Consider the following 26,352-nt stretch of genomic DNA (forward strand, 5'->3'; position numbering starts at 1 on the left):
CGAGGATGCTCCGCGTCAGCCGTGATGGGCGCCGACTCCATTGGGGCCTGGGTGGGGGGGAGCCGAGGCTCCGCTCTGCTGCTTTTGGGGGGTCTCCATCCCCCCTGCCATGGCCATGGGTGTTTTGGGGTTGGGGACCCGCTGCAGACCCCTCTGGCTCCTCCATGGCATCACCCACCAACACCCCTCGCAGCACCCATGTTATTTACCCGGCATGTTTGCTTACGCCAAGACAATTAGACAAAGCGTTTAATTAAACGCAGCGCCAATGATTGCACTGAACTGGGGGGCTGGGGGTGAGCGGACACTACGAGGACGCCCAAATTTCCTCGTCCCAGAAGGAAGCGGGGGGATGTTGGCTGTTCCTGGCTCTTTGTGCGATAAGAAGCCACGAGAGCATCCCTCGAGCTGACAGACCCTGGTCGCTGTCGCACTCTTGGAGGGCTGCATCTCACCGCTGTTGTAAAAAGCCAAAAAAGCCTCATCCGAGCCAGTGGGTGCCAAATATGGGGGTACAGCCCTGCTCTGGGGAGGGGGGGAAACAGGTTGCAGTCCTTCCCCTTGCGCATTCCTTGCCAGTGTCCTTTTAATTAGCTTTTTGGCACCATCCCAAAGCCTCTTAGATCCCCCAGACCTGAGAATTTGCAGTCGCATCAAACACCACCAGGCCGAGGGCCACATCCCAGGCCCAGGGGCATCCCCGAGTCCCAGATCCCCCTGCCCCATCACCCCGGGGACATCCCCGTGTCCCAAATCCCCCTGTCCCATCACCCCACCCCACCATGTGGGGGTCCCGTGGGTGCCACTGCATGGGGACATCCAGCATGGTGCCGGTGACAGCGGCAGGGCTGAGTGGTTTTTTTTTTTCCTCCCCCTCGCCCCGATCCTGTTGTGTTTGCAGAGAGATTGTTATAGGGTAACAGAATAAATAGCGTGTTTTCCCGAGGAGTGAATTACACGCCTGCAGAGCAGAGATAATGCGTGAGCAGCCGTTTCCCCCATTGTGAGCGAGGTGACATCTTTTTATGGAGCTGTGTACATTTGTATTAGTGCCAATTAATCTGGGGTGATATTATTAGAGACGCGGGGAGAGGAGGTGTCGGCGGAGGAATGTAAATGGGAAAAGCTAAGGCACTGCCTCGGCCATATTTCACAGGCGAGGGGCGATGCTGGGTGCTACGCTGAGCACCCCAAGGGGTCTGGGTGCCCGCAGGACCATGGGCTGCCCCAGCCGGTGGCACTGTCCCCTGACAGGGCTCCTTCAGGGCTGGAGAAACAGCTCTTTCCTGCTGCAAAGAGTCATGGTTAGGGTATTTTTTTTTTCTTTTTGTCTTTTGGCCCAAGAGGGAGGAATGGCATCTCGGTGCCCCTGGCTGTGGGCAGGCCAGGACCCCAGGGGGCTGGGTGCTGGGTGTGCTGCAGAGGGGACCTGCCACCTACCAGCAGGACAGTCTGGGCCCAGGGGCCACTTGTCAAGGGCCTCTGGCTCAGCCCCAGGCAGCTGCCAGCAGACTGGGGCCCTCTGCGGCTTGGGCATGGCTTGGCCATGGCTTGGGCATGGTTTAGGCACATCTTGGGCATGGCTGACACGGGCGTGGCTTGGGCATGGCTTGGGCATGGCTTGGGCATGGCTTAGGCACAGCTTGGGCATGGCTGACATGGGCATGGCTCGGGCATGGCTTGGGCATGACTTAGGCACAGCTTGGGCATGGCTTGGGCATGGCTGACATGGGCAAGACTTGGGCATGATGTGGGCATGGCTTGGGCATGGCTTGGGCACATCTTGGGCACAGCTTGGGCACGGCTTGGCCATGTCCTGTGCAGAGATGCTGCTGCAGGATTCCGGGCTCCCAACTACTGCAGTGGCAGCACGAAGGTTTTTGGATTAAACCAGAAGATTCAAAATGATGCTGGATGCTCCTGAAGCCTGGTGGGAATGTGCGGATGAGCAGCTCCCACACCCCAAATTCAAGGCTGGGGTTTCTCAGTGCTTATTTTTTCCCCCATTATTGATCTCCTGCTATAGGGACAATGCCCAAACGCACAAAAGGACTGATCCACCATCCCCGAGGGTCAGACAGTGAAACTGGGCTACAGCTCGAGGGGCATTGCTGCTGGTGGGATGGCAGCCTCCGGGTGGGTGCATCGCTCCTGTGTCATCTCCCTGGCTCCCCAAAACTGCCGTCCCTACACCCCACAGCCACCCAGTCCCGCCTGAAGGCATTTCAGCATCAGGGATGCAGGAGCTCGCGGGTGCGTGTGGTCCCCATTGCACACATACGACTAGGGGGACGTGGGAGCTGAGGTTTAAATTCCTGCTGCGCAAGGAACGGCCAGATTTGACTCAAGAGCAAGAAAAAAAAAATAAATCTTTAGCCTCTGCTAGCAGCGTGACAACCATGGTGGATCCCGTTATCCTCCAGGCTTTATGGAGAGGCTTAAAGCATCTCCAGCTTGGAAACTTGGGTATGTGGCTGAGAAGAAAGGCTGGCTGGATCTGGGGGGGCTTGAAGAGCAAACAGCAGCTTGAGGAAAATTTAGGGTGGTGGCAAGAAGCTGAGAAATCCCCTAAGGGACGTGGTGAATGCCAGGCACCCTCCGTTCAGACCCAGCCACCCTGCAGCCCCCCCGTGCTAGCTGCAGGGTCATCCCTATCCATGACGGGTTGGGATTGGGGCCGAGGATGGTGCAGACCAGCCGTGTATCCCAGTGGGATGCAGCCCCGGGACCCCCAGACGTGCTGGGACTCACGGGTACCCCCCCGTGTTGCTGGCACCCGCCGAGCAGCGAGTTAGTCTGCAGCCGGGAGGAGCCACCCGGCTTTGCCTTCCTGGCTGGAATTACATTGATGGGGGCCTGCAATCTTCCAAGTGACAAGCGCTGCTGGATAATGCCGGACTCTGCAATCCCGGGGGCTTTCGGGAGCTGATGGATGGGGGAAAAAAACCCTGCTCTCACTTAGAGGGGAAAAAGGAACAAATAAATATTTCAGCCTTCAATCTGCGGGGTTGATGCTGGCGTCTCCCCGGGGAGCAGCGTTGGGGAGGGAGCAGTACCCCAGGCAAGCATCGCTCACGGCCTGTCTGCAAAAAAGGTGGGTGCTGCTCTCGGATGGTGTCCCCGCACCCTGCCCAGGGCCCCAGGGATGGGTCCCATCCCCTGCAGCAAACCTGTGGCTCCCAGGGGACTTCATTTCCAGGTGCCCGGGTTATGAATGTGGAGGTGCGGGAGAGCTACGGCATCAACCAGGCATGAAATACTCCTCTGCCCCGTAGGTTTGCAGCCCTGGTGAAATATAGTGGAGGGAAAACATAAAAGTCCCATTTCCAGCTCCATAATATTTCCTGCCAAAACAAAGTAAAATGTGCTGCCTTAAATTTTCTGCAAAATTCTTTTGAGGTTATTTTTTTCCCTAAATTAAGCCATACTAATTATTTTCAGCCACTTTATCTCCACTCTGCAACACACCAGGAGGGTGCAGGCGGCAAGCATTTTAAGCCTCCATAAACAAAAGAGTAGTTTGGAAAATAATTCTATCAATTAATCAAATTAATCCTGCAGTTTTAGTTACAAGCCCCAAGTGGCAAGGATTCTAGCCTGCGGTTAGGAGCTATCTCTCACTGACAGCGTTTAAATGTTATGATTGCAACAGTAATTAAAGAATATAATATGCCCGGCTTTGTGTCAGCCTCTTACCTTCAGACCTCAGCACTGTGCCGGCAGAGGTCAGCTTGAGGACAAATTGGTGATAACCAAACTGGGCCGTCACCATCACCATCACCATCACCATCACCATCACCATCACCATCACCATGACATCACAAATTGGTGATGACCAAACTGGACCATCTCACCATCATCAATTAATGATGACCAAACTGGGTCATCACCAACTGGTGAGGACCAAACTGGGCCATCACCATCACCATCACCTTCACCATGGCATCACAAATTGGTGATGACCAAACTGGGTCGTCACCATCACCATCACCATCACTATCACCATCATCACCATCAGCATCAGCATCAGCATCACCATCACCATCACCAGTTGGTGATGACCAAACTGGGACATCACCATCATCAATTGATGATGACCAAATTGGGCCATCACCAGTTGGTGATGACCAAACTGGGCCATTACTATCATTAATTGATGATGACCAAACTGGACCATCACAAAAATCAACTGATGATGACCAAACTGGACCATCACCATCACCAGTTGGTGATGACCAAACTGGGCCATCACCAACTGGTGATGATCAAACTGGACCATCTCCATCACGTTGGGTTTTTTTCCCCCCAGGGACAAGACACTCATGCCATGAGTAGGGCCCGGGGAAGACACAGTGGGGAAGAGGAGATGCACAAGCATCTCCACCGTTGAGAAGCTCAGCTGCTTTGCAAATGATTGCAAAGTGATGGCAGCAGCACCAACCCCTTCCCGCAGCCACTTTACAGAAGACACCGTGAAAGTGTACTGAGCATCCAAATGCCAATTAGAAATGTCATCGTTCGGTTAGAGATGTGTGGGGGAGGAGGGGACCATGGGGACTGCAGGGTAGGGAACACAACCAGGGACGATCATCCCACAAACATCACGCAGACAGGGCATTTCTGTGAAAATATTGGAATATATTTGAAAAGATTAATCATGTATGATTTTACAGTACCACCCCATATTTTCATCTCATACTTTATTTAACAATATTAAAGAGGCACTTTAAAAGCACACATACAACATCATAAAACGGCGTTTCCTGCTCTCTCTCTGCTTCTCTGACAAAATATCAAAATAAAAACTTTTGACAGAACACATTGCACCCAAGGTAAATTACCTACAATATTTTTATACAATACAAAGAATTGTAAAGATACATATTAACAGAATAAAGCCTCTTTTTTTTTCTTTTAAATCTAAAACAAAACAAAAAATAATAATTGCAGGACAGACGCAAAGTACTCTGACTGTTCATATCACATCAGTGCATTACTTCACCTCCTTGACTTGGGAGTATTTCAATAGTATTTTTAATTATCTTCCATGTCCTCGTTTGCACCTGAGATTTCTTTCCGGATTCAAAAGTTCGGTTGTATAACGTGCTCGTTTAACATGACGTAACCTTTTCAACACTACGGAGTACCAGCATACAGGAATTTTTTTCCCCTAAAGTTGGATTTTTAAAAATTTTTTTCCTGCTTTGTTTTCTTTTACAGGTAACGGCTACTTCCTAATGGTTCCCTTTTACTTTTCAATCAAGGAAGTCTGTATTCACATTACAAAAGAAGAATAGCACCAGTAACTGCATAGTAAAAAGCGGATACCTATATAGCCACTAACTCAATACAGTAAGATAGTTTAGAAGTGATACCGTTGAGGGCACTCGGACAGTACTGGTTCGGTGCGGTAAATTGGCACAGTTTTGTCGTTGCGCAAAAAAACCTTCCCATAAACAAAAAAGAAAACACACATGCGCGCGCACACACACACACACACAAAAAAACCAACAACCCAAAAAATCAGAGTTTGTCACACGTGTCAAGGTGCAGTTTGCTCGCGGTGGCGGCTCTCCTCCGGTTACATCGTCTACAGTGGTCAAAGAGTGGCAGCATCCTCTGAAGGGCCCCGACAGCCCCGGCAGCCCCAGAGCCGGTTCGTGATTCTCTTGACGATGTAGAAACAAATTCATAGGGATGGCTGTCAAAATATAGGACACTCCATTCTTAATTTAATTTTTTTTTTTTAATTGTATCATCTCTTAGGCCAGCTCCCAATTAAATGAATTGTACGGGATTATTTGTGCAAAATCTTCAAAAAAAAAAAATTTGCTTTCTACAGTGTACTGCACCTTATGAATAAGACGTCTACGGAATGAAGTTCATCTCTTCAAGTACTTTGTACAAAGATAACACAGACACAGACTCAAAAGGGTCTGAGATTTGCAAGTATCCTTATAACCTCAGCACTTCTGCAATAAAGCAATTGCTCTCGACGATTCAGTCTGCCCAAAGCGATTACAATTTCAGTTCATGAAAATCATCAGCAACATCAAAGTTCTAGCATTTGCATGATAAATCAGGTGAATTAAAGTAGATTAGTAGACACAAAGCAAACTATTTCACAGAGGCTGCAGTGCAAGTTCATTTAAGCTAGACAGAGAAATCATGCTACACAAACGAATTTAATGCTTTGATAATTTTTCCCTTGCAAACCCCATGAAAGCAGCTGAGGATCACCATAAGTCACTTCCATAAATTACTCTGAAGTATCTCTTCTTAAAGGAATTTTAAAGCTAGTTAATTTTTGCCCAAAGAGTTGGCTTAGCAGGTTGTTCTGGGACTCGGCGGTGCGGTAGCTGGCCGAGCCGGCTGGCTTGGCACCCCGGGAGGCTCGTGGGCTGTGCAAGGAGCTGCGCGGGGACGGTGTTGGCCCCTTGGCCAACACTTGGTTGAGGCTCTTCCCCAGAATGGCCTTCCTGCGTTTCACATCCCCATTGGCGTGACGGAGCTCCCCCTTCTTCTGGTTGTACGTGTCCAGGACCATCTTCTTCAGTTGGGTGCCCGTTTTGGGCTTGGGTACCAGTTTGTTGCAGTGCGTCTCCCTCCTCCCGGGGGAGAGGGCAGAAGCTTCGGCGTTGCTCCAGCCGGTGCGTTTGAGCTCGCCGGCGCTCTCGCTCCTCCCCGGGCACGGGGTCCGGGCTTTTTTCTTTTTCCCATCTCCCTCCATGTTCTCTCGGGAGCCGGAGCTGCTCCGGTGGCTCAAGGACTTGTGCTCTTTCCTCCTCTTGGGGTGAAGCTTGCTGGCAGGTTTGCTTGGCTCCATGTGGCCGTGTCTCATGGCGTTGCTGGCTGCCTCACCTCTGGGTTGGTGGCCAGTGGATTTGCTTGGGTTGCCACCTTGGTCCTTGGCGTTAGCGCTACTGTCCTTAGCCTCAGGCACGGCTTTCTCCCTCCCTGAGATGGGCTGCTGACCCTCCTCGGTGCTGCTGCCGGGACTGCCTGTGCCAAGAGCAGCCTCACTGCTGGACTGGCTACCCATGGTCTTCTTCTGCAGGACCAAATCTTTGGTAGCCCTGTTCAGCGTGGGTGATGCTGTCTTGTCCTTCAGGGGCAGGGCGTGGTGAGCAGCTTCTGGAGACATGGCCTTAGATGCACCTTCCCAGGAAGAGGTGTCACTAGCACTGGGGTTGCCCCACCTGTGGGTCTCCTTGGTTGGTGGAGACTCTGCCTGTGGGGAGGGAAGCTCTGATACTTTCTTGCCAAGCTGGAGAAATGGGATCCCATCCACAGTGTTGGTGGCTGCACTGGGGTTTTCCAGGACACCCGCTATATATTCGTCTTTGTTGCCCACACTTGTTCTTTTATGGGTATCGGCATAGCCACGTTTCTCAGTCAGGTGTGGAGGAGAGAGTTTTTGGTCTGTGGCCTGGTTACAAGCCAACCCAGCAAGGTCAATGGTAAACTCGGGCGAGTCCAAGAAAGGAAGTGGTTTCCCATCAAATGCTCCTTTCTCCAGCTCCTCGATGGACAGAGCAGCAATATGGCCGAGCTCTGGGCTGCTCGCCACAGCCTGCGGCAAAGACGGGGAGAGGCAGGGTGGTGGAGGCAGGGTGTCAAACTGGGATTTCTCCATCTCTGCCAGGAGGTCGGAGAAGTCACCCACCAGGTCTTCTGTCTTCACGGAGGGTTGGGGTGCTCCCGGGTCGCCAGGTGCTGCAGGGAAGGGGTCAGTGGGAGCCTGCAGGCTGGGGCTTGCAGCCTCTACCAGCTGAAGGTCACTAGCGTGGTCCAGGTGGACCGGTGAGGTGTGCGGGAGTGAGCTGCCGTGGTGAGCAACCTTCCTCTTCTTGCTCGGCGGCATGCCCTCCCGGAGAGAGCCGTCCTCTTTCACCCTCTCCCTGCCCTCCCTGGAGGCAACGCCAGGCCTCATGACCCCTCTGAATTTGAAAGTCTTGTTGCTTCCTGCCAGGTGCTTCTCCATGTGCCGGTCATACTGCTCTTTCTTGGAGAAGGTGTAGTTGCACATGCTGCAGATGAAGGACTTCTTGATAACGTGCATGACGTCTGCGCAGAGCTCGCAGGCGTACAGGGTGGTGTGCTTGATCTCCTGCTCCTCCACTATGCCGTGCTCCTGGCTGAGGTGGTTTCGAAGCTCTTTGGTCTCCTGGTAGAACATCGGACACTTGTGGCACAAGTAAATCTTCTGTAAACTGTGCACGACTAAGTGCCGCTGGAGCTTGAAGGGTTTGGGAAACTGTTTGCCACAGTGATGACAGTCCCTGGAAGGATCCTTGCAGTCTGGGTGCATGGGGACAGATTTTGGGGTGCCTTCGCTTTTTGCCATGTGCTCTGGAGATGGACTGGTGGATGCTTTAGAGGAGCTGGGTGCAGGTGGCTTCACCTTGACATTGCTTTCCACAGGGTCTTTCATCACCTTGGCCTCCTGCTCAAGGGCCAGCTCCTTGGGGCTCTTGCTCTCTCTGCTAACCACATGCTTGCTGCTGGGGTCGGCATGCCGGGAGGACCTGCTGGGCTTCCGATACATGATGGTGTTGAGGAAGTGGGTGACAGCGGCGTTGTCCTCACCAAAGCAGGCTGGCAGGCCCATCACGGACTTCTGCGCTTGCCCCTTGCGAGCGAACTGGGTGGCGTGTTCCCGGAGATGCTCATTGTACATCCAGACGTCGGAGATCTCCTTCAGGCACATCCCGCAAGCCCACAAACCAGCTTTATTTTTGGCATGCTTCTCCTTCAGATGGTCCCTCAGCTGCTCCCGGGAGCTGAATTTGCGCTGGACACACATATAGCAGGTAGGTGGGGGGGAAGGATTATGGGAGAGCTTGTGGAAATCCAGCTCCCCTAACGTCAGGAACCACTGGAAGCAGACTTTGCATTTGTACTGCTTGTCTTTAGTCTTGACGGTTATCTCACTGCGGTTTTTCCCCGGTTTCCCATCTTCTAGCTTACTTCTTTGCTTGCTGTGCTGGCCCGGCTTTGGCTTGAAACTCACAGCGTTGTCCTCCCCATGGCCAGGAAGATCTTCGCAAGGGCCGAAGAAGCACATGTCTCTCATTTTCAGCTTTGCATTCAGCATCTCGATATCGATGGTGTGAAATTCAGGAGAGTCTGAATCTTCATTAGCCTTGCCATCGTAGGGCTCCTCTGCCAGGTCGGGGGGCTCAGAGCTCACTTCTCTGAGCGAGTGCTCATCCTCAAGGTCCATCAGAGGCTCAAACATGTCCTCAGCAGAGAGGCTTTCCCCCTCCTTCTCCAGACTCCCCCAGATGTTCAAGCTGGGGATGTTGTCCACTTGGCCGTTTTGGCACAAGAAAGTTAGCATGTTGTCTTCCAGGTCAATGTCCTCCTTCCCTTGATTGGTCTTCTCGTGGTCCAACCTTGGCGCAACACTCTTAGATCCTCTGGGAACAGCATCTCTGCTCTTCACCTTGCTGCCGTGACACATGTTTAGCATTAAGGCGTCGTCAACAGAGATGGTTTCGTATTCGCAAGGGTCCTCCCTGGTGACACAGAAAGAGTTGGTTTCGCTGAGGTCAGAAGCTAATCGGATTGTGAAGAGGTCGATGGCACCCGCTGGCTGGAGGTTCACCTCTGTGATGGGCTTGGGTTTCTTGCTGCGCTTTCCATACACCCGTGTACACTTTCTCCGGACAAACTGGTCATCCCGGGGGAACAGTTGGGAGAATGTGGAGTCGTCATCAAACAAGCTCTGGATGTCCGAGACGGCTGTGCTCTCCATGCAATGCTCTCTGCCCGGGGGCACGTCTGCCTTCGCCCACCGCTTTGGCTCTGCAGGAGGAGGGCTGGTCCCTGGCGTGGTCTGCAGAGCATCTTGCCCAGGAATCTTTTGGGTGGTTTCTGAATCACACGCCTCCGGTGTCAGACCCTCTTCGGCAGGAGCCGTGGGACCTTGTGGGGCACCGCTCCACTTCCCAGCGCCGCTGCCTGCCGCAAGACTGTCTCCTGTCTCAGCATCCCTCTCCTCTGTGCCATCAGCACCACCATGCTGCTCTTTGCCTACCTTGCCCAATCCCTTCTCCACTTGCTTCACAAAGCCGCTAACCCATTTTTTGCAAGCCTGCGTGTCTTCCACTCCATTTGGATCTTCCACCTCCCCGGGACAGCAGACTGTGCCAGTTACTGACTCCTTGTTGACCATCTCCATTGAAGACACCATCCTGTCGCCCAGGTCCTCTGCAAGCTCAGCCTCACAAGGGGACTGTTTAGCTTTTTGACAATGCTGGGTTGAGTTGGACCTATTTTGCTCCTCTGCTGAAATGCAACCACCTGGCTCATGCAAGCCCTCCATCATCCTGGGCAAACTGGAGCTGAGGACAGCACGGGGAGGACCTGCGCTCTTCTCCAGCTCACACGGACCATCGGGCTCATTTCTGCTGGGAAATACCTTTGCTTTCCTTCGTCTCACTTTCCTGTTTAGCTTCTTTTCAGAATTGCCGTGCACCTCTTCAGGATCTTTGCTTTGGCTCCTTCTGCCTTTTTCTCCCTTCCTGGCTTGCCGTCCCGAGTCCAGCTTCCCAGCCGCCGCCTCACCTGCTCCCCTTGTCTCCGAGTGCGGTGCCTTTGCCTTCATCTCCCTCTGCAGAACACGTGTGCGGTGCAGCTCCTGGGACATCTCGAAGGAGATCACGCTGAGGTCGCTGAGCACTCTGCTGACCACTTCTTGCATCTTCGCACTGGGCTCTTTCTCCAGATCTGGGCATATTTTCTGGGGGACGTGTTCAACATCGGTGGTCGGCATCTGTGAGCTGCAGGTTTTGTCTTTGACCGAAGTCTTCAGGCTCCTCCTGGGCACCTTTTGGGCTGCTTTTGATGTCCTGTCTGCAGGAATTAAAGTGGACCTGGGAGTCTTGCTGGGCTGTGGTACACCACTGTTCTTCACCTGGTGCTTGACAGCTTTGTGCCTGGTCAGGCCAGGCTTGGACCGGAAAGTGGCCGAACAAATGTCGCAGGTCACCGGGAGCCCGTTTGGCTTCTTTTCTTTGTGAAGTTCATTTTGGGAAGGGTTTGGAGTCCCGTTAGGCGTGTTGCCCTCTCCTTGGCCCATACTGTTTAAGACACAACCCCCAGCTTCTCCAGCCCCATGGCTTTTGGGCTTCTCCCCTTTTAAACCTTTTCCTCCACTCTCTGTGGTTTTGGAAAAACCAAGTCTCACCTCTGCCGCCTCTGAAAACTCATGGCCATTTAATTCAGCAGGACCAAGATCTCCAATCCTTGTAAGACCTCTGCTGACAGCAGCTGGCACCTGCTGAACAACAAAACCATTGGACAAAGCCTCTGGTTCACTTTGATGCTTATTTCCATCATCAGAGCAGCTTTCAGGCTTGTTTTCTTGATTCAGGTTTACTTCTCTTTCTCTGATCAGCAGAAGGTCTGTTGTGGGCTGGGTTGGGTAATCTTGGGTTTCTGGAGGAGTGGAGTTAATGACCATATCTGTGATGGTGCATACTTGGTTTTCTTTAAAATGAGAGCTTGACAGCACAGTATTGTCACTTTTGGGTACCTCTTTCCCAACACCCTTCTGGTTGAAAGGTGGTGAGCAGGGAAGAGGGCAGTCCTTCCCGTGCGCTTTCTGAGGACCATCCATCTCCAAGGCAGAGCCCACCAGACCATCGGCGTGCAGCAGAGCGCAGGGTCTCGCCGTCCCTTCTCTTTCAGTTGGTCCGTAGTTACCCAAAACGCCGTCAGGGAGGTGATGGGGATCATCCTCGACTGCTTCCATCGGCACAGCCCCGCAGTGATGCAGCGAGAGAGGAAAGGTGGGTGCCCTTTTCCACGTCCCTTGCTCTACCAGGCTCGCAGTGGGGTGATGGACGGGATGGCTGTTGGCCTCGGGAGGACACCTCTTCATGGTGAATGAACTTGCTGCGTTAAGCAGGGACGTGCTGTATTTCTTCTCATCCGAGAGCTGAGTGCTGAAGCTGGGGACCTCTCTCCCCTCGGCCCCACCGCTTTGCAAGCATTTGGGGTGAGAAAAATCAGTTGGCAAGGGCAGGCTGGCTGGAGATTCTCCTGTGTAATGACAGCCATTGAGAGACTTCTTCTTGCCATTTCCTTCTCTGGGAACCTTTGCGCTGACTGTGCTGGCTTTCGCCTCCGGCACCAAGCGGTGATCCTGGTGGAGATCCTCCTCAGAGGGACCGGGGGGGCTGGTGGGACTCGTGGAAGCACTGCGCAGGGGCTGTGCCCCCTGCCCCAGCTGATTCCTTTCTAGTCTCTCTGCTGCTGCACTGCCCAGAGTTTCTTTCTCAAGCAACTTACGGCTTAAATGGGATTGCTCATGTTTTTTAAATGCCAAGGTCGCTTTGTTTTTATCTTGCTCCTGCTCTTCCACGAGCTGATCAGCTTTCTTTCCTTGCCCTGGCAGTGGGGTCACCACTGTGTTTTTGAGTGGTGAGAGGTCATTATGCTCTCGGGAAACACCATCTGCACGGATATTAATGTCATTCGGCTCCACGTGTTCATTTGCTAAGTGCTGCAGCTCCGTTACATTATTTTGCAGCTCTGGCTTCACAAACGTGGATTGTTTTGCATGGTAAGAGCCCATTGTAGTGAATGACTCCGGCTGCTCACATCCACCAGAGAAAAGCACAGCCTCTTTTGCTGGGGCAGCAATATTCTCTGTGTTGCCTCCGGTGGGGACGTTCCCCTCCCCTTGGGCAGGGCAGTATGTCCGATTTTCCCCTTCCAAGGCATCGCCATTCTCCTCTTTCTGCTCCGGCTGGATGCGGGTGGTGGCAGGGGGGTGGCTGGGAGCAAGCAGCATGGGGAAGCATGGCATCAACAGCTCCTCCTCGTTGCTCTTCACTGTTCGGGCAACGAAGAGCTGGAGCTGCTGCAGAGGGTTGGCCGCTGTCTCCTGGGATGCCAACGGCTGTCGGGAGCCACAGTCGCTCTCCTTGGGCAGACTCAGCATATCGAACAGCAGCACTTTTTGCTTGCTGGATTTGTCACCGGGTCCGGGGGGTGGGTAGGTGGTGGAGCTCTTCCTCTCCTCCGTTTCTTCCACCAAGACGGACCCATCACCATCCCCTTTGAAGTCCATGGCACTTTTTGCCATTTTGGGTGACTCGGGCTTGCTTAAGGGTCTTTCTTCTGTATCTGGGACTTCTTTGATGTGAGGCGAAAAGGTCAGATCCAAGGCTGGGGTGGGACCTTGCTGAAAGCCAAATTCAGGTTTACAGTTTGGAAGATGTGCATCAAACTTCTCCAGCTCTGCAGCATCAGTGAATCTTTCAGCTGCTTTCCCTGGCACAGGGAAGCTCTCGGCACCACACTGGCTTGGCAGGGGATCTTTGGGTGCTTCAGCTGCCTCCAGGGTCTTGGAGAACACAGAGTCAGTGACAACAGGAGGGCTTTTTGTCACAGGGTCTGTGCAGGTGGGAGCCTCTGTTTGCTCTGGCATGCATGAACCCAGTAGACTTTTGGAGGAAGACACATTTTCCGTCTTTCCAGGGTCACTTTCCTCGGCAGCTGCAGCTCCCTGGAGCTGCTCGCTGCTGTCTTTGGAGGAGAAATGGTCCACGGCAAGCGCAGCTGGTGTGCGAATCCCTGCCTCCAGCGAGCCCAGCTCCACCGAGCAGGGCCAGGGCTCCCTGGGTCTCTCGTAGTCCCCACGGGCACTTGCGATGGCTGGCTTCTCACCTCCCAGCCTCTCCCCAGCGCAGAGGCTTGAACTGCCCAGCTCATCTGCCAAAAATAGTCCTTCCTCATGGCCCGTCTCTTGCTCGACCGGCAGCGGTGGGAACTGCTCAGCCGCCTGTCCTCGCAGATGGGCAGCGATGTGTTGCTCGGGCTTCTGAAGGGTGACAGGTGCCTCATTATCCAGCTTGCCGGTTTGCAGTTGACTTTCCAGCTCTGTGACTAATCGCTTGATCTCCAGCTCATCATCTGATATGTTGTTCATAAAAGTCACATTATAATCTGTTATCCTGTCTGGCAGCGGCAGGGAGAGTTGATTGGTGGGGACAGGGCCTTCCTCGGGGAATTTTTTGGCTAGTGGCTTCTCCACTGAAAGGCTGTGGAACTGAGTCATGTCTTCTGGAAGCATTGGAGTCACCTCCTCCATGAGGGACCAGTCTTTCTCTGGCATGAACGGTGGATATGGTTGCTCGAAGGGCAGTGACTTGCTGGGGGGATTGCCAGGACAGGTGAACGTCGTCACATAACCATCCTTGCTTGCAGAAACGCTCTCGTACAGCGGCGGATCGAACTCGGTGACGGGAAGCTCTCCAAATATTGAAGAGGAATCGAAGCTGAGAGGGGAGGAGACCTTGCCTTGTGGCGTTTCTGCGGTGTAAGGGGAGATGCTGGTGTGTTTCTGCTCAAAGGAGCTGGCGTTGATGTCATCCCGGCATAAGTACATGTCGTCCATGTGTGAGGAGCCCAAGGCTGGGGGCTTTGAGAAGAGGCTGTCATCGTAGTGACCAGGAAGGCCTTTGGGGTCGAAAAACGTGTTGTCGGTGCTGACGTATGGATCGGGTGCCTTGGCAGTAAGCATCATCCCCACTGCATCCCCCCCATACGGGGCAACTGGCACGGGATAGTCCTTCCGACCGTCACAGAGCCCGTGTGCCTTCAAGTATTTGATGCCTGTTTCCGAGTAGGCAGCACTCACGTTGCCAGGACTAGCTTCGTTACTGCCGTGGGATGGAGCAATTAGCTCTTCTGCATGGTACTTCAGCCCATCGCTCGTGAAAGGGGCAAACTGATGCCTCTGGTTGACCATGGTCAGCTCGGGTGAGTCCTGAGGCTCCAGGGTGGGTTCTCCTGCCTCACCCATGTGCTTTGCTGCTCCTTTGGGCTCTTCTGCCCCCTCCTTACAGGAGAGCCCGAGGGGGCTGCTGCCCGAGGTGCCCGTGCTGGGCAGCTGCCTCTCCTGGGGCTGTGGTAACGGCTCCTCCTTCGCAGAGTCCATCGCAGCAACATCTGGTTCAGTACTTGGACCTGTCCTGGAGCCTGCTAACAAAGGTTTGGCTGAGCCAAACCGCCTGCTCCCCCTGGGAAAGTCCTCTTTGCTCTTCTGGCTCTTCTTTGGGCTCCTGTCCTCGGGAAGGCTGAGCGGAGTCCTTGGCGCACGTGCTGGGCTGCCCGAGCGCTTCCTCCTCTGCATGCCTCCCTTTTCCCTGCCCGAGCCGTTCCCATCAGCGTGGGGTGGGCTGGTGCCTGTCTCACTGGGCACACTACCACTATGGTTGCTGCTGGTAGACGACTGGCTGCTCCGTCTTCGGACTCTGGTGGCACAACCCTCCTTCTTGGCATCCTCCTGGCTTGGGACCCCCCCAGGCTCCTGTGCCTCCCTTTTCTGACTGTCCCTTTTCCGGCTGTAGCTCCAGGCTGGGTCTTTCTCTTTGACTTTCTCACTTCTTTCTGGGCGTTTCTTGCTAAAGCTGTATTTGGTCCTCCCAATGAATCCCGTGCCACGCTTCTTCCTGCCCCGGAGCTTGCTGCACTCTGCCCCATCATCATCCGAGTCGGAGACATAGTCGTACTCCCGAAACCTGCCCTCCTTGGCGGCTGGCATCAGCCTCTCGGTGACCTGGGGGAACTGTGCCTGCTTGCTGCTTTTCACCTGCAGTTTGTGGAGCTTGTTCTTCTGCTGCACGATCTTGTGAATGAGCTCCTTGCTCCACGTTCCGCTTCGGGGCTTCCGCTTCTTCATCTCCTTCATGGAGAACCGGGGAGGCTTGGAGCTCTTGGTGACAATGCCCGGTCCCACCTCACTCTTCATTGGAGGCTCCTGGCTGAGCTTCCTGGGATGCTTTTGGCTGGAGGTGGACTTGGAGGAGGTGGTGGCTGGTGGGACACTGTTCTTCCTGCCCGCCCGCAGCCTGGCCGTCCTCTCTGCTCCTGCTGTCCTGGGATCTGGCTCCTGGGCTGCCAACCTCCGCGCCGCCCTCCCCTTGTGAAGGTGCTGCTTTCCTGCCCCTCTCTTCGCCTGCTCCCCACTCAGGTGGCCGTCCTCGTAAAAATAACTGGTCTTGGGCTGGCCCACTGCCTTCTCCTCTGCTGCTGCCTGCTTTGATTTGCTGTCCGAGGCCAGGGCTTCCTTTGCCTTGTGGGACATCCCACCGCTGGCTGCCTTCATGCCTGTCAGCTCCTCATCGGCAAACACGTCTATGAAGCTGCTGTCGATCTCCGGGTTATCTGACTGGTACCCCAGGCCGTTGAGGGCTTCGGTGATCAGGCTGTCCAGCTTGGCGTCGTCGATGTCCAGGTCGGAGGCGGTGAGCGGCAGGGAGCTGGTGGCAAGGCCGTTGAAGAGGCCACCCTTCAGAGCATCTTCCTTGCCCTCGCTTTTGCTTTCCCCATCCAGCAAGAAGTCATCGCTCTTGTTTAACGTCAAGAAATGCGCCTGGGGGTCCAGAGAGAGCCCGAGGCTGGAGGGCTTGGGGGGTTCTGGGGGGGGGAGCGCTTTCCGCCCCTCGGCTGCCCGGGGAGCATCCTTGCCCTCGCCCTGAGGAGTGGGATGGGAGGCACAGAACTGGCGGTGCTGCAGGAAGGAGGAGAGGTTGCTGTAGTTCTGGTCGCACTGCTTGCAGGTCAGGAGCACGTCCAGCTGGTCCAGGCTGGCGCTGCTGAGCGAGCTGGCCAGCAAATGATGAGAGGAGTATGGCGGTGGAGGCTGCTCCCCATCCAGCCCATCTGAGCATCCTTTGGCCACCTCCACGCCAGGTTTGTGGAACGGGCTTGCCGGGGCACATTTCAGGAGGTTGTCGTCTTTCAGGGCATCGGGAGGGAAGTGGAAGGACTTGATGGAGTCTGATGGGTGGTAATGAAGCGAGCTGGAGCTGAGGATGTCAGAAGAGTGGAAGGTTTTGTTGCTGTCCTTGGGATGGCAGGGGTGCTGGAAGAAGGGTGAGGGGGTCAGCGCCCTGGACATCTGGCTGTCTTCGAAGCCGGGGTTGAGTGGGCTGCTGGACATGGGGGAGAGTGACGAGCAGGTGCTGCCACAGGTGGGGTTGGGGACAGGGGACGGCAACGGGGACTCGCAAGGTGAGGCAGCCACCAAGGCTGATGGCGGCAGGACCAGCGCTGTGCCCGACGAGCTCCTTGAGGGAGGAGGAGGACCTGCTTGACTCATGCTGTAGAAGAGGGCTTTGCTTCTTGAGTCGCAGGCAGGAGAGCCTGGCTCCTTCCCATTTTCAAAAGAGAAAGCACCCGTTGAGTTGGGGTCTCCCCTCTGGACCCCGAGGCTCTCTCCTGACAAGAGCTTTTTGCTGTGATACCCCGGAGAGTTACTTATGGGAGGCCCTTTCTGGGCTTTTGCATTCCCCTGCCACTCTGACGTGCCCAGGGGGAAGGGGAGCTTCTGGCTGGTGATCTGTCTTGACAGCTCTAGCCTGTTTTGACCGGGCATTGCAGAAGTGAGGTGTATTTGCTGCCAAGGCATCCTGGCATTTTTCTGCCTGTGCTGCCTCTGCTCGGGGCCAGACTGGCACTCGAATGAGAACTGGTTTCCAACAGGGTTTGAATAAGGTGCTGAATTCTGGTCCATGGGAGAAAACGCCTTAGTGGCACCTTCCCAAGCTTGCACAAGCCTGGGGTGGGTAGGTGCCGTAGTGGGAATGCTTGTCTCGAAAGGCACGGATCCTGCGCTGGCGCTGCCCGCGGGGGAACTGCAATAGGCTTTGCTCGGAAAGTGCACTTGGGAGAGAGAGTTTGGTGGCATGTTCCTTCTCAGAGGGCTGCTCTGGATCAGCAGCCGTGGGCTGGGGACACTGTCTTTCGCTGAGGCTTGCCTCTTACCGACTGGCTTTGGCATACTAGGTGAGTGTAAACTAGACGGAAAAACAGCTTGGTTTTCTTGGAAAGTGCTTGGGTTTTGGTCGATAGCACCAGACGACGAGAGAGCACCATTGGGGTCGGCGGGATGCTCGCTCCTACCCTTGCAGCACGGCAGCTGGCTGTGGTGTGGGGCCGGTGGCGGTGGCGGGTGCAGGAACGGTGGCGGCGGTGGTGGCGGTGGGGCGGGCAAGCTGTACAGCCTGCCCTCGGGGGACACGCTCTCGTAGGAGCCGCCGCTCAGCACCTCCTCTTGCCACTCTCTGGAGGACGAGTGGAAGGCGAAGGTGCCGTGAGCCAGCTGGCTGGCGGCAAGCCCCACGTCCAGGTACTCCTGACCCCCCGCATCACTGCGGTACGGCTCCTTCCCCGAGTCGTGCAGCAGCTGGAAGGGGTACTGGCATGGCAAAGCCCCCAAACTGTGGGCACCGGCTTTACTGCCCTCGGGGAAAGAGCTGGGCTTCTGCACCGAGATCCCGTAGCTAGCACCGGTAAAGCTCTTCTCCGGGGAAGGCCAGGAGTCGGCCCTGTTCGCCTGAAACTCTAAATAATGTAGCTGCCCATTGGTGCCAGGGCTCTTGAGGGGGATGCCAGTGGCGGGGGGCTGCCCTTTGGGGCCGTGGGGGGGAGCGGGCTGTGAGGTATAGTTGGCAGAGGTACGGCCGGCGGCGGCATCGGGGAAGCAGCGGCCGAAGCCGAGGTCTTCTTGCCGGAGCTCGGCCTCACGCTGGGGGATGCTGGGCACGTGGAAGCGGTAGCTGCCAGCCACGGGGCCGTGATTCGCCTCTGGCTTCTTCGGGGGGGTCACCTTCTGCTGGGGGTAGGCGATGCCGATGGTGGGGTTCGGCCGGGCGCCCGCGATGCTGAGCCGGTAGAGCTGGTGGTGGCCCCTTTCGCCCTTCCCTGAGCGCCGGCTGCGCTCACGGGCTCGACCCTTCCCCGGGGGGGACTGGGGGCTGCCCTTGACCTCTCCCCAGGCGCCGTCGTTGCCGAACTTGGGTTTGCGGTGGAGGGATTTGAAGTCGATCTTTCCCGCTTGCTGGGGCCGGATCACAGCTTCCCGCTGGCTGTGGGGCTCCTTGTCCTTGGGGCTGGGGAAGGGGGACGTGCCCTCCCCACCCAGCGCCCTCCCATCCTTCTCCCCGCAGCCTTCAAAGCCAAAGGCCTTGTCGGGGTCTTTGGGGCCGGCCTCAGTATCGCCGATGGTGTAAACATGCTGGGTCTCTCCAGTCATGATACCGAGGAGGGGGGAAAGGCTAGAAAGCCCCGTTTTCCCGTCCCGCTGCGAGCTGCTGTCCCTCCGTCACGGGCATGGTCCTCCGCCGACGGGCACTGGGGCGGTGAGGGGGGCAGCGGCTCCCCGGGGCCGGGGCGGCGCGGGGTCCCGAGCACCGGTGGGGCTCTGCTGCATCGTTTCAGACCTGAAGAGGAGAAAAGAGAGACAGGGCGGCCATCAGCCAGGAAAGAGAAATATTTTGGCCCCTTTTCTTGGCGCTGCAGTGGGGAGGGGGATGGAGGAAAGGGAATCGCAACCCTCCCTCCAGCTTTTGGCTCTTCAAAGGATGCTCAGAGCATTTCACCTTTGGCAAAAGCTGCTGAGGAAGGCACTTTTTTCCTCCCGGGGAAGCTATTTCTGGGTTACTTCTTCGCAACATAAGCAGAAAAAGATGACAGAAGAGCTCCACCTACGGATTAGCGGGAAGGGCTGTCAGGCTGGGCTGGGAGAGGCGTCCTGGGAAGGGCTCCCTGTCCCCGTGTCCCCGTGTCCCCGTGTCCCCGGTCCTGTGGCCGGAGGGATGATGAGGTCGGGCTGTGCAGCAAAAAGCTTTTGCTCCATCACGATTCCCTCCCCAGTGCATCTCTTCGACCTCACTGCCCCTCCACTCCCTCCACTGCCCACTCCAGCTCTGAAACCCCTGGAGAAAAGACTTGGACTTCTGCTGCTTCTGCCTTAACTTTAACAGCACCCGCAAATTGCCCTCGCAATTTTAGACACTGAAGTATGTGAAAACATTAAAACTAAATCCTCAATTTACCAGCTGATTTTACAATAAGGGACCCTCAGGGCATTAGACATGAAGCACAAGTCAAGCGCAGCCTTTTAAAAGGTACCACCAGGATTTTAGCCCCAGACACAGGTTATATTAAAAAGAAGAGTAAACCCTTGTTTTAAAGAGTTTCTTTTAAAAAGCCCATTGCAAACAGAAAGGGTTTCTTTCTCCTCCCTCACTAGAAATGCCTCTTTACTGTCTGCCGCAGGGGGCAGAGGCATGATACTGCTGGGAGCTGGGGAGGGGATGACCTGGCTGTAAATAAACGTGAAATTCCGCTTATTAATTTTCTCCTGGGTGTAATTCTTACAACTCCCCAGCCCCACTCAGGGTCCACCCCACACTGCACAGCCTCGCCACCCCTGCCCAGCAGTGATTGGAGCAGAAAATGAGAATTTCACCGAGAAAAGGGGAGCGACCTGCATCTACTGGGGGTCTCAGTTCACACGTGGTGCTTTGCGTGCACGTGGCAGCCGGGGTGAGCTCTCAGCGCTCCGTGACGCTGTGATGGCATAGATGCATTAATAATTATTAGTGTGTATATAGAGAGAGAGCAGGGGCACGGCTGCATCCCCGCTGCTCCTGCAGAGACGCTGCGAGCCCTCGCAGGGAGGGGAAGGCAACGCAGCTGGCAGAGCCCAGGGGGGCTCCCCGGGGTCCCCCTTTCTGATTTGAGCTGCTGGGCTCGAATTCCTCCACAATTTCACACCCCACTAAGTGAAATGGATCCCGGGTTGATACGGCCGGACCCTATCGTGCTCGCTCCCCGCGTGCCGGCCAAAGCTCACACGCGGCCCTTTGGCACGCAGGGGTTTTGCTTGCAAAACAATGCGCCGCTTATGCCGCTTCCAGCCACAACTGCGAAGCCTGTTTGCTGCTGTTTAAATTTGCAAAGGCTCCTTGCCAAGATAAAATACCCAAGGCCAGCGCTTGCTACATTATCACAGTCGTGCTCTTTCAGCCACATAAAGGAGCCTTTTTTTTTTTTTTTTTTTTGAAGGAAAGGCTCGTTTGTGTACCCGTAAAGCTGCAGGATTTGCATGGCAAGGGCTGGGGTTTGCTGGTGCATTAGTGCTGAGCGCCAGGAGAAACAAACGCCCCGCTCCCTGTGCTGGCAGAGTGAGGTAGATGGGGAAAGCAGAGCCGGTGGCACGCAGGACTGGCCTGCTGATGAACGGCATCCATGTGCCGTGCTGGGATTCCTGGCAGAGCCCAGCCAGGAGATGGGCATGAATTTATTCCACGCAAATGATAGACGGTGCATGGGGACAAGGGCAAAGTGTAAATTAGGGCTTTGTTCCCCAAACCCCTGATGCCTGTCCTTACACTGGGGCGTGGGGGTCCCCCTTCCCTGCGTGGGGGTCCATCTGCAAGCGCACGGCAGCCCTGGGAGCAGCACGGCGCAGAAATTTGGGGTCTCAGTGGGGCTCAGCTGGTGCTGCTCCTGATGGGGCATTTGATAAGGAGGGCTGGGTGTGCTGATTTAAAGCCATCTTCCCCAGGCAACTGCCTGCATCCTTCACCGGAGGGGTTTACAGGTCCAGCCCAAACATAGTTCACCCCTTGCAGGATGGGAAACCCAGAATATAATGAAAATAGGGACCATTTAATCTGTTTTTTTTACAGGCTCTCAGCCCGTTCCTTAGCCTGCTCCCAGGACCAGGCTCCTCTTTGGGTTACTGCTGGCATTGCTTCTGGGGTTTTTATGTTTCGACTCCTGGAAGAGGAAGTGGAAAGGGATGGGATGGCAGCAAAGGGAGGTTATGCTTTAAAAAAAATCATGACATATTTATTACCAGGCTGCCTGGCCACAGGGAGAGCGATCCCCACCTGCCGCTGTGTGCCCTGCTGGGTACTCGGCCCTTTCACCCATCCCTGGAGCATCCTCCACACTGGGGCCAACGTGGGGTTGGCCTCCTGCAGCCCCACTGTGCCTTGGGGACACAGGGACAAGCCCAGCAGTGATGGCAGGAGCCTGGCTGGCAAGGCAGAACTCAGCCTGCCACTCCGCGGGGCAGGTCCCATCCTGCCGGGAGCCCCAACGTGCCAGTCAGGTTGTGATTTGCCACCCTGGCTTGCTGGCACCCGGAGCCAAGTGGCTCAGCTCCTCGCGCCTCGAGAGCTGGTTGTGCCCAGGGACAGAGCTGAGGGTCCCCAGGGGCTTCCCATGCTCCTTGAGCTCCCTTGCATTTCCCAATCCCCTCAGCACTTATTCCTGCAGGGCTGTCCCAGCACGCACGGCCTGGGGGACCGCGTCACCCCCCCAGCCCTGACAGCATCTCCATCCCAAGAGAGAAGAGCTGTGAATCCCACCAGCAGCATGCTGGAGCTTTGCATCTCAGCTGGGACCACACCACGAAGACCGAGGCGACCGCCACGTCCCCACCACGGGCAGGGCAGCAGGAGATGAAGTGTCTCCTCAGGGTAAAACCTGGCTCCGGTGGAAACAGCAGCGAGAGAACAAAACAGTTGCGTGAACAGCACAAAAAAACCCCCAACACCCAACAAGAAAACTCCACCAGCTGCTGAAGCAAAGCACGAAGAGCTGAAACAGTGGCACTGCCTGAGGAAAGGCACCAGCTCCGCTGAGCATTGCTCTGGGCAGAAGGAAAAACTCCTTCCCCGTGGTGGGGAGCAGAGGGGTGGCCTCACTTGGGGGACTGGGGAGAGCCGGGTTCAGCGCTCGGCTCGGCCTCTCCCTTGCACGACCTTGGGTAAGTCAGTTAATCACGGTGACTCAGCCCTCCATCTGTAAATCAGGCCCGATAATGCTTCCCCTCGCCTATCTGCTCTTTGTATCGTCTGTTGAGATTAGCAAGGCAGGGACTGTTCTTGCTATTTCTGTGTACACTGCCCGGTCCAGCAAAGCCCTGATGGGGCTGGGAGATGCGCAGGGCTGGGTGGAAGGGGCTCTGTTCGGGGTGGGGGTCCCGGGGCTGTGGATCTGGTCAGGGTTTGGCACCAGCGAGCTCACAGGCTGCTCCTGCAAGGTGAATAAACCCCCATCCCTGGATGGGGCTGCTCTTATCTGGGTGGGTATCGTGGCCAGAGGCACTGTGGTTTCGGCAACGGTGGCTCAGGGGTGGGCGTGGGAGTGGGTGGAAGGAAGAAAAATGAAGATGCCAGCTGGGTGGCATCAGTGAGGAAAATTCCCTTTGCTGCAGCTGATTTGGGGGAGAGAGATAGGTGGGGGGCATGTGGGGGTCCCACAGAGAAACCCCCCGGCTCTACGGGCTTTCACCAGCTCCACAAGATGCAGGGCTGACTGTGAACACGCTTTAGGTTTTTGACCCAAAAAGGGGCATTTAACCACTGCCCAAAGGATTTAAATCCTACCCAGGTGGGTCGATCCTACCGAGCACAGCTTTGGCTGGGGCTGTGAAAAATCCCCTCCCCTTGTGAACTGGTCCCTTCTCAAAGCCCAGCACCTCTTTAAACTTTCTGCCTCTCGCAACGGGGCTACTGTGGGGCCAGAAAAGCAGCTGGGAAGGTCCCTGAGCATCCCTGCAGCTGGGGCTCGGGGGGGCTGGGGGCATCCCCCGAGCCTGTCCGGGCTGAGGAGGAGAGCATCTGGCTCCCAAAAATAGCATCCGACCCTGCGCTGTCAGCTGGCCCGTACCTTGGCACCCTGCGCCGCTCAGCTACTGCCGGGACTCACTTTCACCTCCCATGAAATATGAATTTCTTGGCTGCAAGGAAAGAGGAAAAATATGTCAGGAATCTGTGTTTGGCTTGGCTGCCGGCACGGCGGTGCGCGGGGAGTGCTCGGCCGCCAAAAGGACGGGTTTCCACCCCAAAACGCCCCATCATGGCCACCACCAGCTGGGTCCCTGTGGGTGGGTGGCTTTGGCCGGGTGCGTGGTCATATGGTGCTGTGGGAGTGAGGAAACAGGCACGGGTGGAGATGGGGGTCCTGCCTCCCCCTCTCCTGCATCCCAGCTCCATCCCCTGCATCCTGGCCACTGCCTGCACCTGCTGGGGTCCTGCAGACCCGATGCCTCGCACCCACGGTCAGGATACGGCCCCAAGGGGCAGGAAATGGCCTCACCGGTGTGAGGAGGAGGAGGAAGAGGAGGAAAGGGAGACTGAGAATGGCCAAAGCCCAAACCACAGCCCCGGCTGTGCTCAGGGCACTGTTCAGCCTCCAGCAGGTGCTGAGCGCAGCCGCGGGGCAGCTGCCAGCCAGGCCTGATCCTGCACCTGCACCCAGCAATGCACCCAGGTCCCCCCCACGCCATCCCCGACCCTCAGTGCCCCCCAACCGTGCCTGTGACGTGCCGGTCTCTGCGATGTCCACCTCCTGCCTACCTCCATCCCACACTGTGCTGGATCAGGCCACGCTCCTGAAACAGCACTGGCCTACAGTACACCTTGGGAGTGAGGTGGGAAAAGGGTGCTTTTTCCCAATTTTTGGGAAAAAGGGAAAAAGGGGAAAAAGAGGGAGGATTTTAAGGGATCGCTGTTATCAGTCCCAGGTCCAGCCTGGAGTTAATCCACGTTCGCTGCTCCCCAAGTCCCCAAGAGCGTGGGTGTCGTATCCAGACACATCGAGCCCTGCTCTGACATTAACCCATTTCCCAGTCAAATAAAGAGAAAAGCAGGATGAGGGGACTGGTTCCTGCCCGGGCACGATGCAGTGGGTGGGAGCATCTCGCCAGGAGGGATGTGACACCTCCCTTGCCAGACCTGGTCTCCCTCGTTGTCCCTGAGGCTGGCCCCATGCCCGGGAATAGCCCAGGACCAAAGGGGCAAGTTTGGGGATGGACAGAGGCTCTTTCTGAGAAAAGCTGTGATGAGGCTGGAGCATCCCTTGGGCAGAAACCGCTGTGGGAAGAAGCTGAGCCCTGGTGCCAACAGCTTGAAAAGGACCTTGTAAGAGGGGGTGGGAAAGATGCTGGGGGTGCACACACACACACACACACACACACATACACACACTCGCACACACGGTCCTGGATGGTCTGGTGAGGCTGTGTCGGGGCAAGAGGTGGTTTCCAACAGATTTTTCTGGCCCAAGGAGAAGTTGGAATGTTATTCAGAAAGTTTTTTCTTGCTCACAATGGTCCAAAATTGATTTTCTGGATCCAAACAGCTTTGAATTTCCAAGCTGGTGAGAATCCAACTTTTGCTTGGGATCCAGATTTTGCAAACAGTCCTAATCCTTCCTCAGTTTATAATGCAAAATAGCGGAGGCGGGCAGGTCCCTGGGCAGGCAGGGCCGAGCCTGGCAGCTCCCTGGGCACCCCGTGAGATGTGGGGGTGTTGCAAGCTGGCGTCTCGGCACCGTGCCCGGGGTGCCTCCCAAATCTTCGTGCCGCCCGACCCGGAGGTGCTGTGAGAGGAGGTTCCATGTCTGGCAGAGGGGATGTCCCATGGGAGGAGGTGGCTGGGGTGGGAGGAAGAGAAGAAGACAGAAGATACGGCTCAGCCCTGGCTGGAGCTCACCCCAATTGGCGTGAAAAGGGACAAATGGATCAGGGTGACCTGGCAAAGCAAATCCCGTAATTCCCTGGCAGGGTGGTGAGGGGAGCAGGGTGTCAGACAGCTATGGCCACTTGCTCTGGTCCCGTCCCCAGCCACGGCCAACAGCATCTGAGCCTTTTCCAAAGGAAATAAGGTGGCTGGTGATAGAGGTTTAGCTCAGCTTCTTCTTGCCCATCGCGGAGCGGGAAAGGCAGCTGGGATGGGCTGAGCGGGGACGGGAGCTGCTGAGGCAAAGAGGGATGGGTTGGAGAAAGGTCAGGGTCAGCTCCCAAACCCCGCCCACCCCCCAAAGCAAGGAGCTGGCCTGGCTCTAGTGTGTTTTGGCACGGGCGAGCAGACCCCGTCAAAGTGCCTGCTCCCCTAAAAAACCAGAGGCATCGGACATCTGAGACCTCCTCCCCTCCCACTCGCCGAGCCCCGAGACTGTGGCTGGTTTAATCTCCCCCGGGAATCAGCAGAGGGGCTGGGCCTGACAGCAACATCTTTGTAGGGCTGTAATAAAGAATGACTTATTTTGACATTTATTTAAGAAATATTAATCTTTCATTTTCCTTCTAAATGCTCCTGTTTGCTAAGGAACTATCTGTTACCTAAGTGCTCCGATAAATCTTCTAAGGTAAAATTACATGTTAGATGCTGCCAGAAGGGTACATTTAAGAATACTTCCTAAATTATCAACTGCATTAATCTTAATTACTTCGGTAAAAGTAGAGTCTGGCATTAGGGTGAACTAAATTGAACGGGTGTTTGTTTGTCTTTATCATATCACATATTTGAGATCATTTAACAGAACGCAGATAAAAGGCGCGCGGGGCAGCGAGGTACAGAGCAGCTGCCTAATGAAAATGATGCCTCCGGATGACAAAGAGCAGGCGGGAGGGGACCGCAGGAACCCCTGGGGTCCCCGACGCAGCAGGGCCTGCCTGGGGCAGGGTGGTACATGGGCAGAGGAGCCCGGCAAAAGAATAAAAAAAATCAAAATTAACTCCTTAGA

At 55.5% G+C, this 26,352-nt stretch overlaps 1 protein-coding gene across 3 annotated transcripts in view; it reads right to left on the reverse strand.

Moving 5' to 3' along the window:
- Positions 1-4,626: 4,626 nt before the first annotated feature.
- Positions 4,627-26,352, reverse strand: part of ZNF469 (zinc finger protein 469) — a 263,425-nt gene continuing 241,699 nt past the window's right edge. For all 3 annotated transcript variants that reach the window (XM_074840141.1, XM_074840139.1, XM_074840142.1), the window contains 2 exons: positions 23,494-23,563; positions 4,627-19,244 (listed from right to left, as the gene is read on the reverse strand). In XM_074840141.1, the coding sequence (XP_074696242.1) occupies positions 6,260-19,057 (12,798 nt within the window). In that variant the 5' untranslated portion in view covers positions 19,058-19,244; positions 23,494-23,563 and the 3' untranslated portion in view covers positions 4,627-6,259. The remainder of the gene's footprint in view (positions 19,245-23,493; positions 23,564-26,352) is intronic.

The sequence above is a fragment of the Strix aluco genome, chromosome 14 (assembly GCF_031877795.1).
Source record: "Strix aluco isolate bStrAlu1 chromosome 14, bStrAlu1.hap1, whole genome shotgun sequence".
Taxonomy (NCBI): domain Eukaryota; kingdom Metazoa; phylum Chordata; class Aves; order Strigiformes; family Strigidae; genus Strix; species Strix aluco.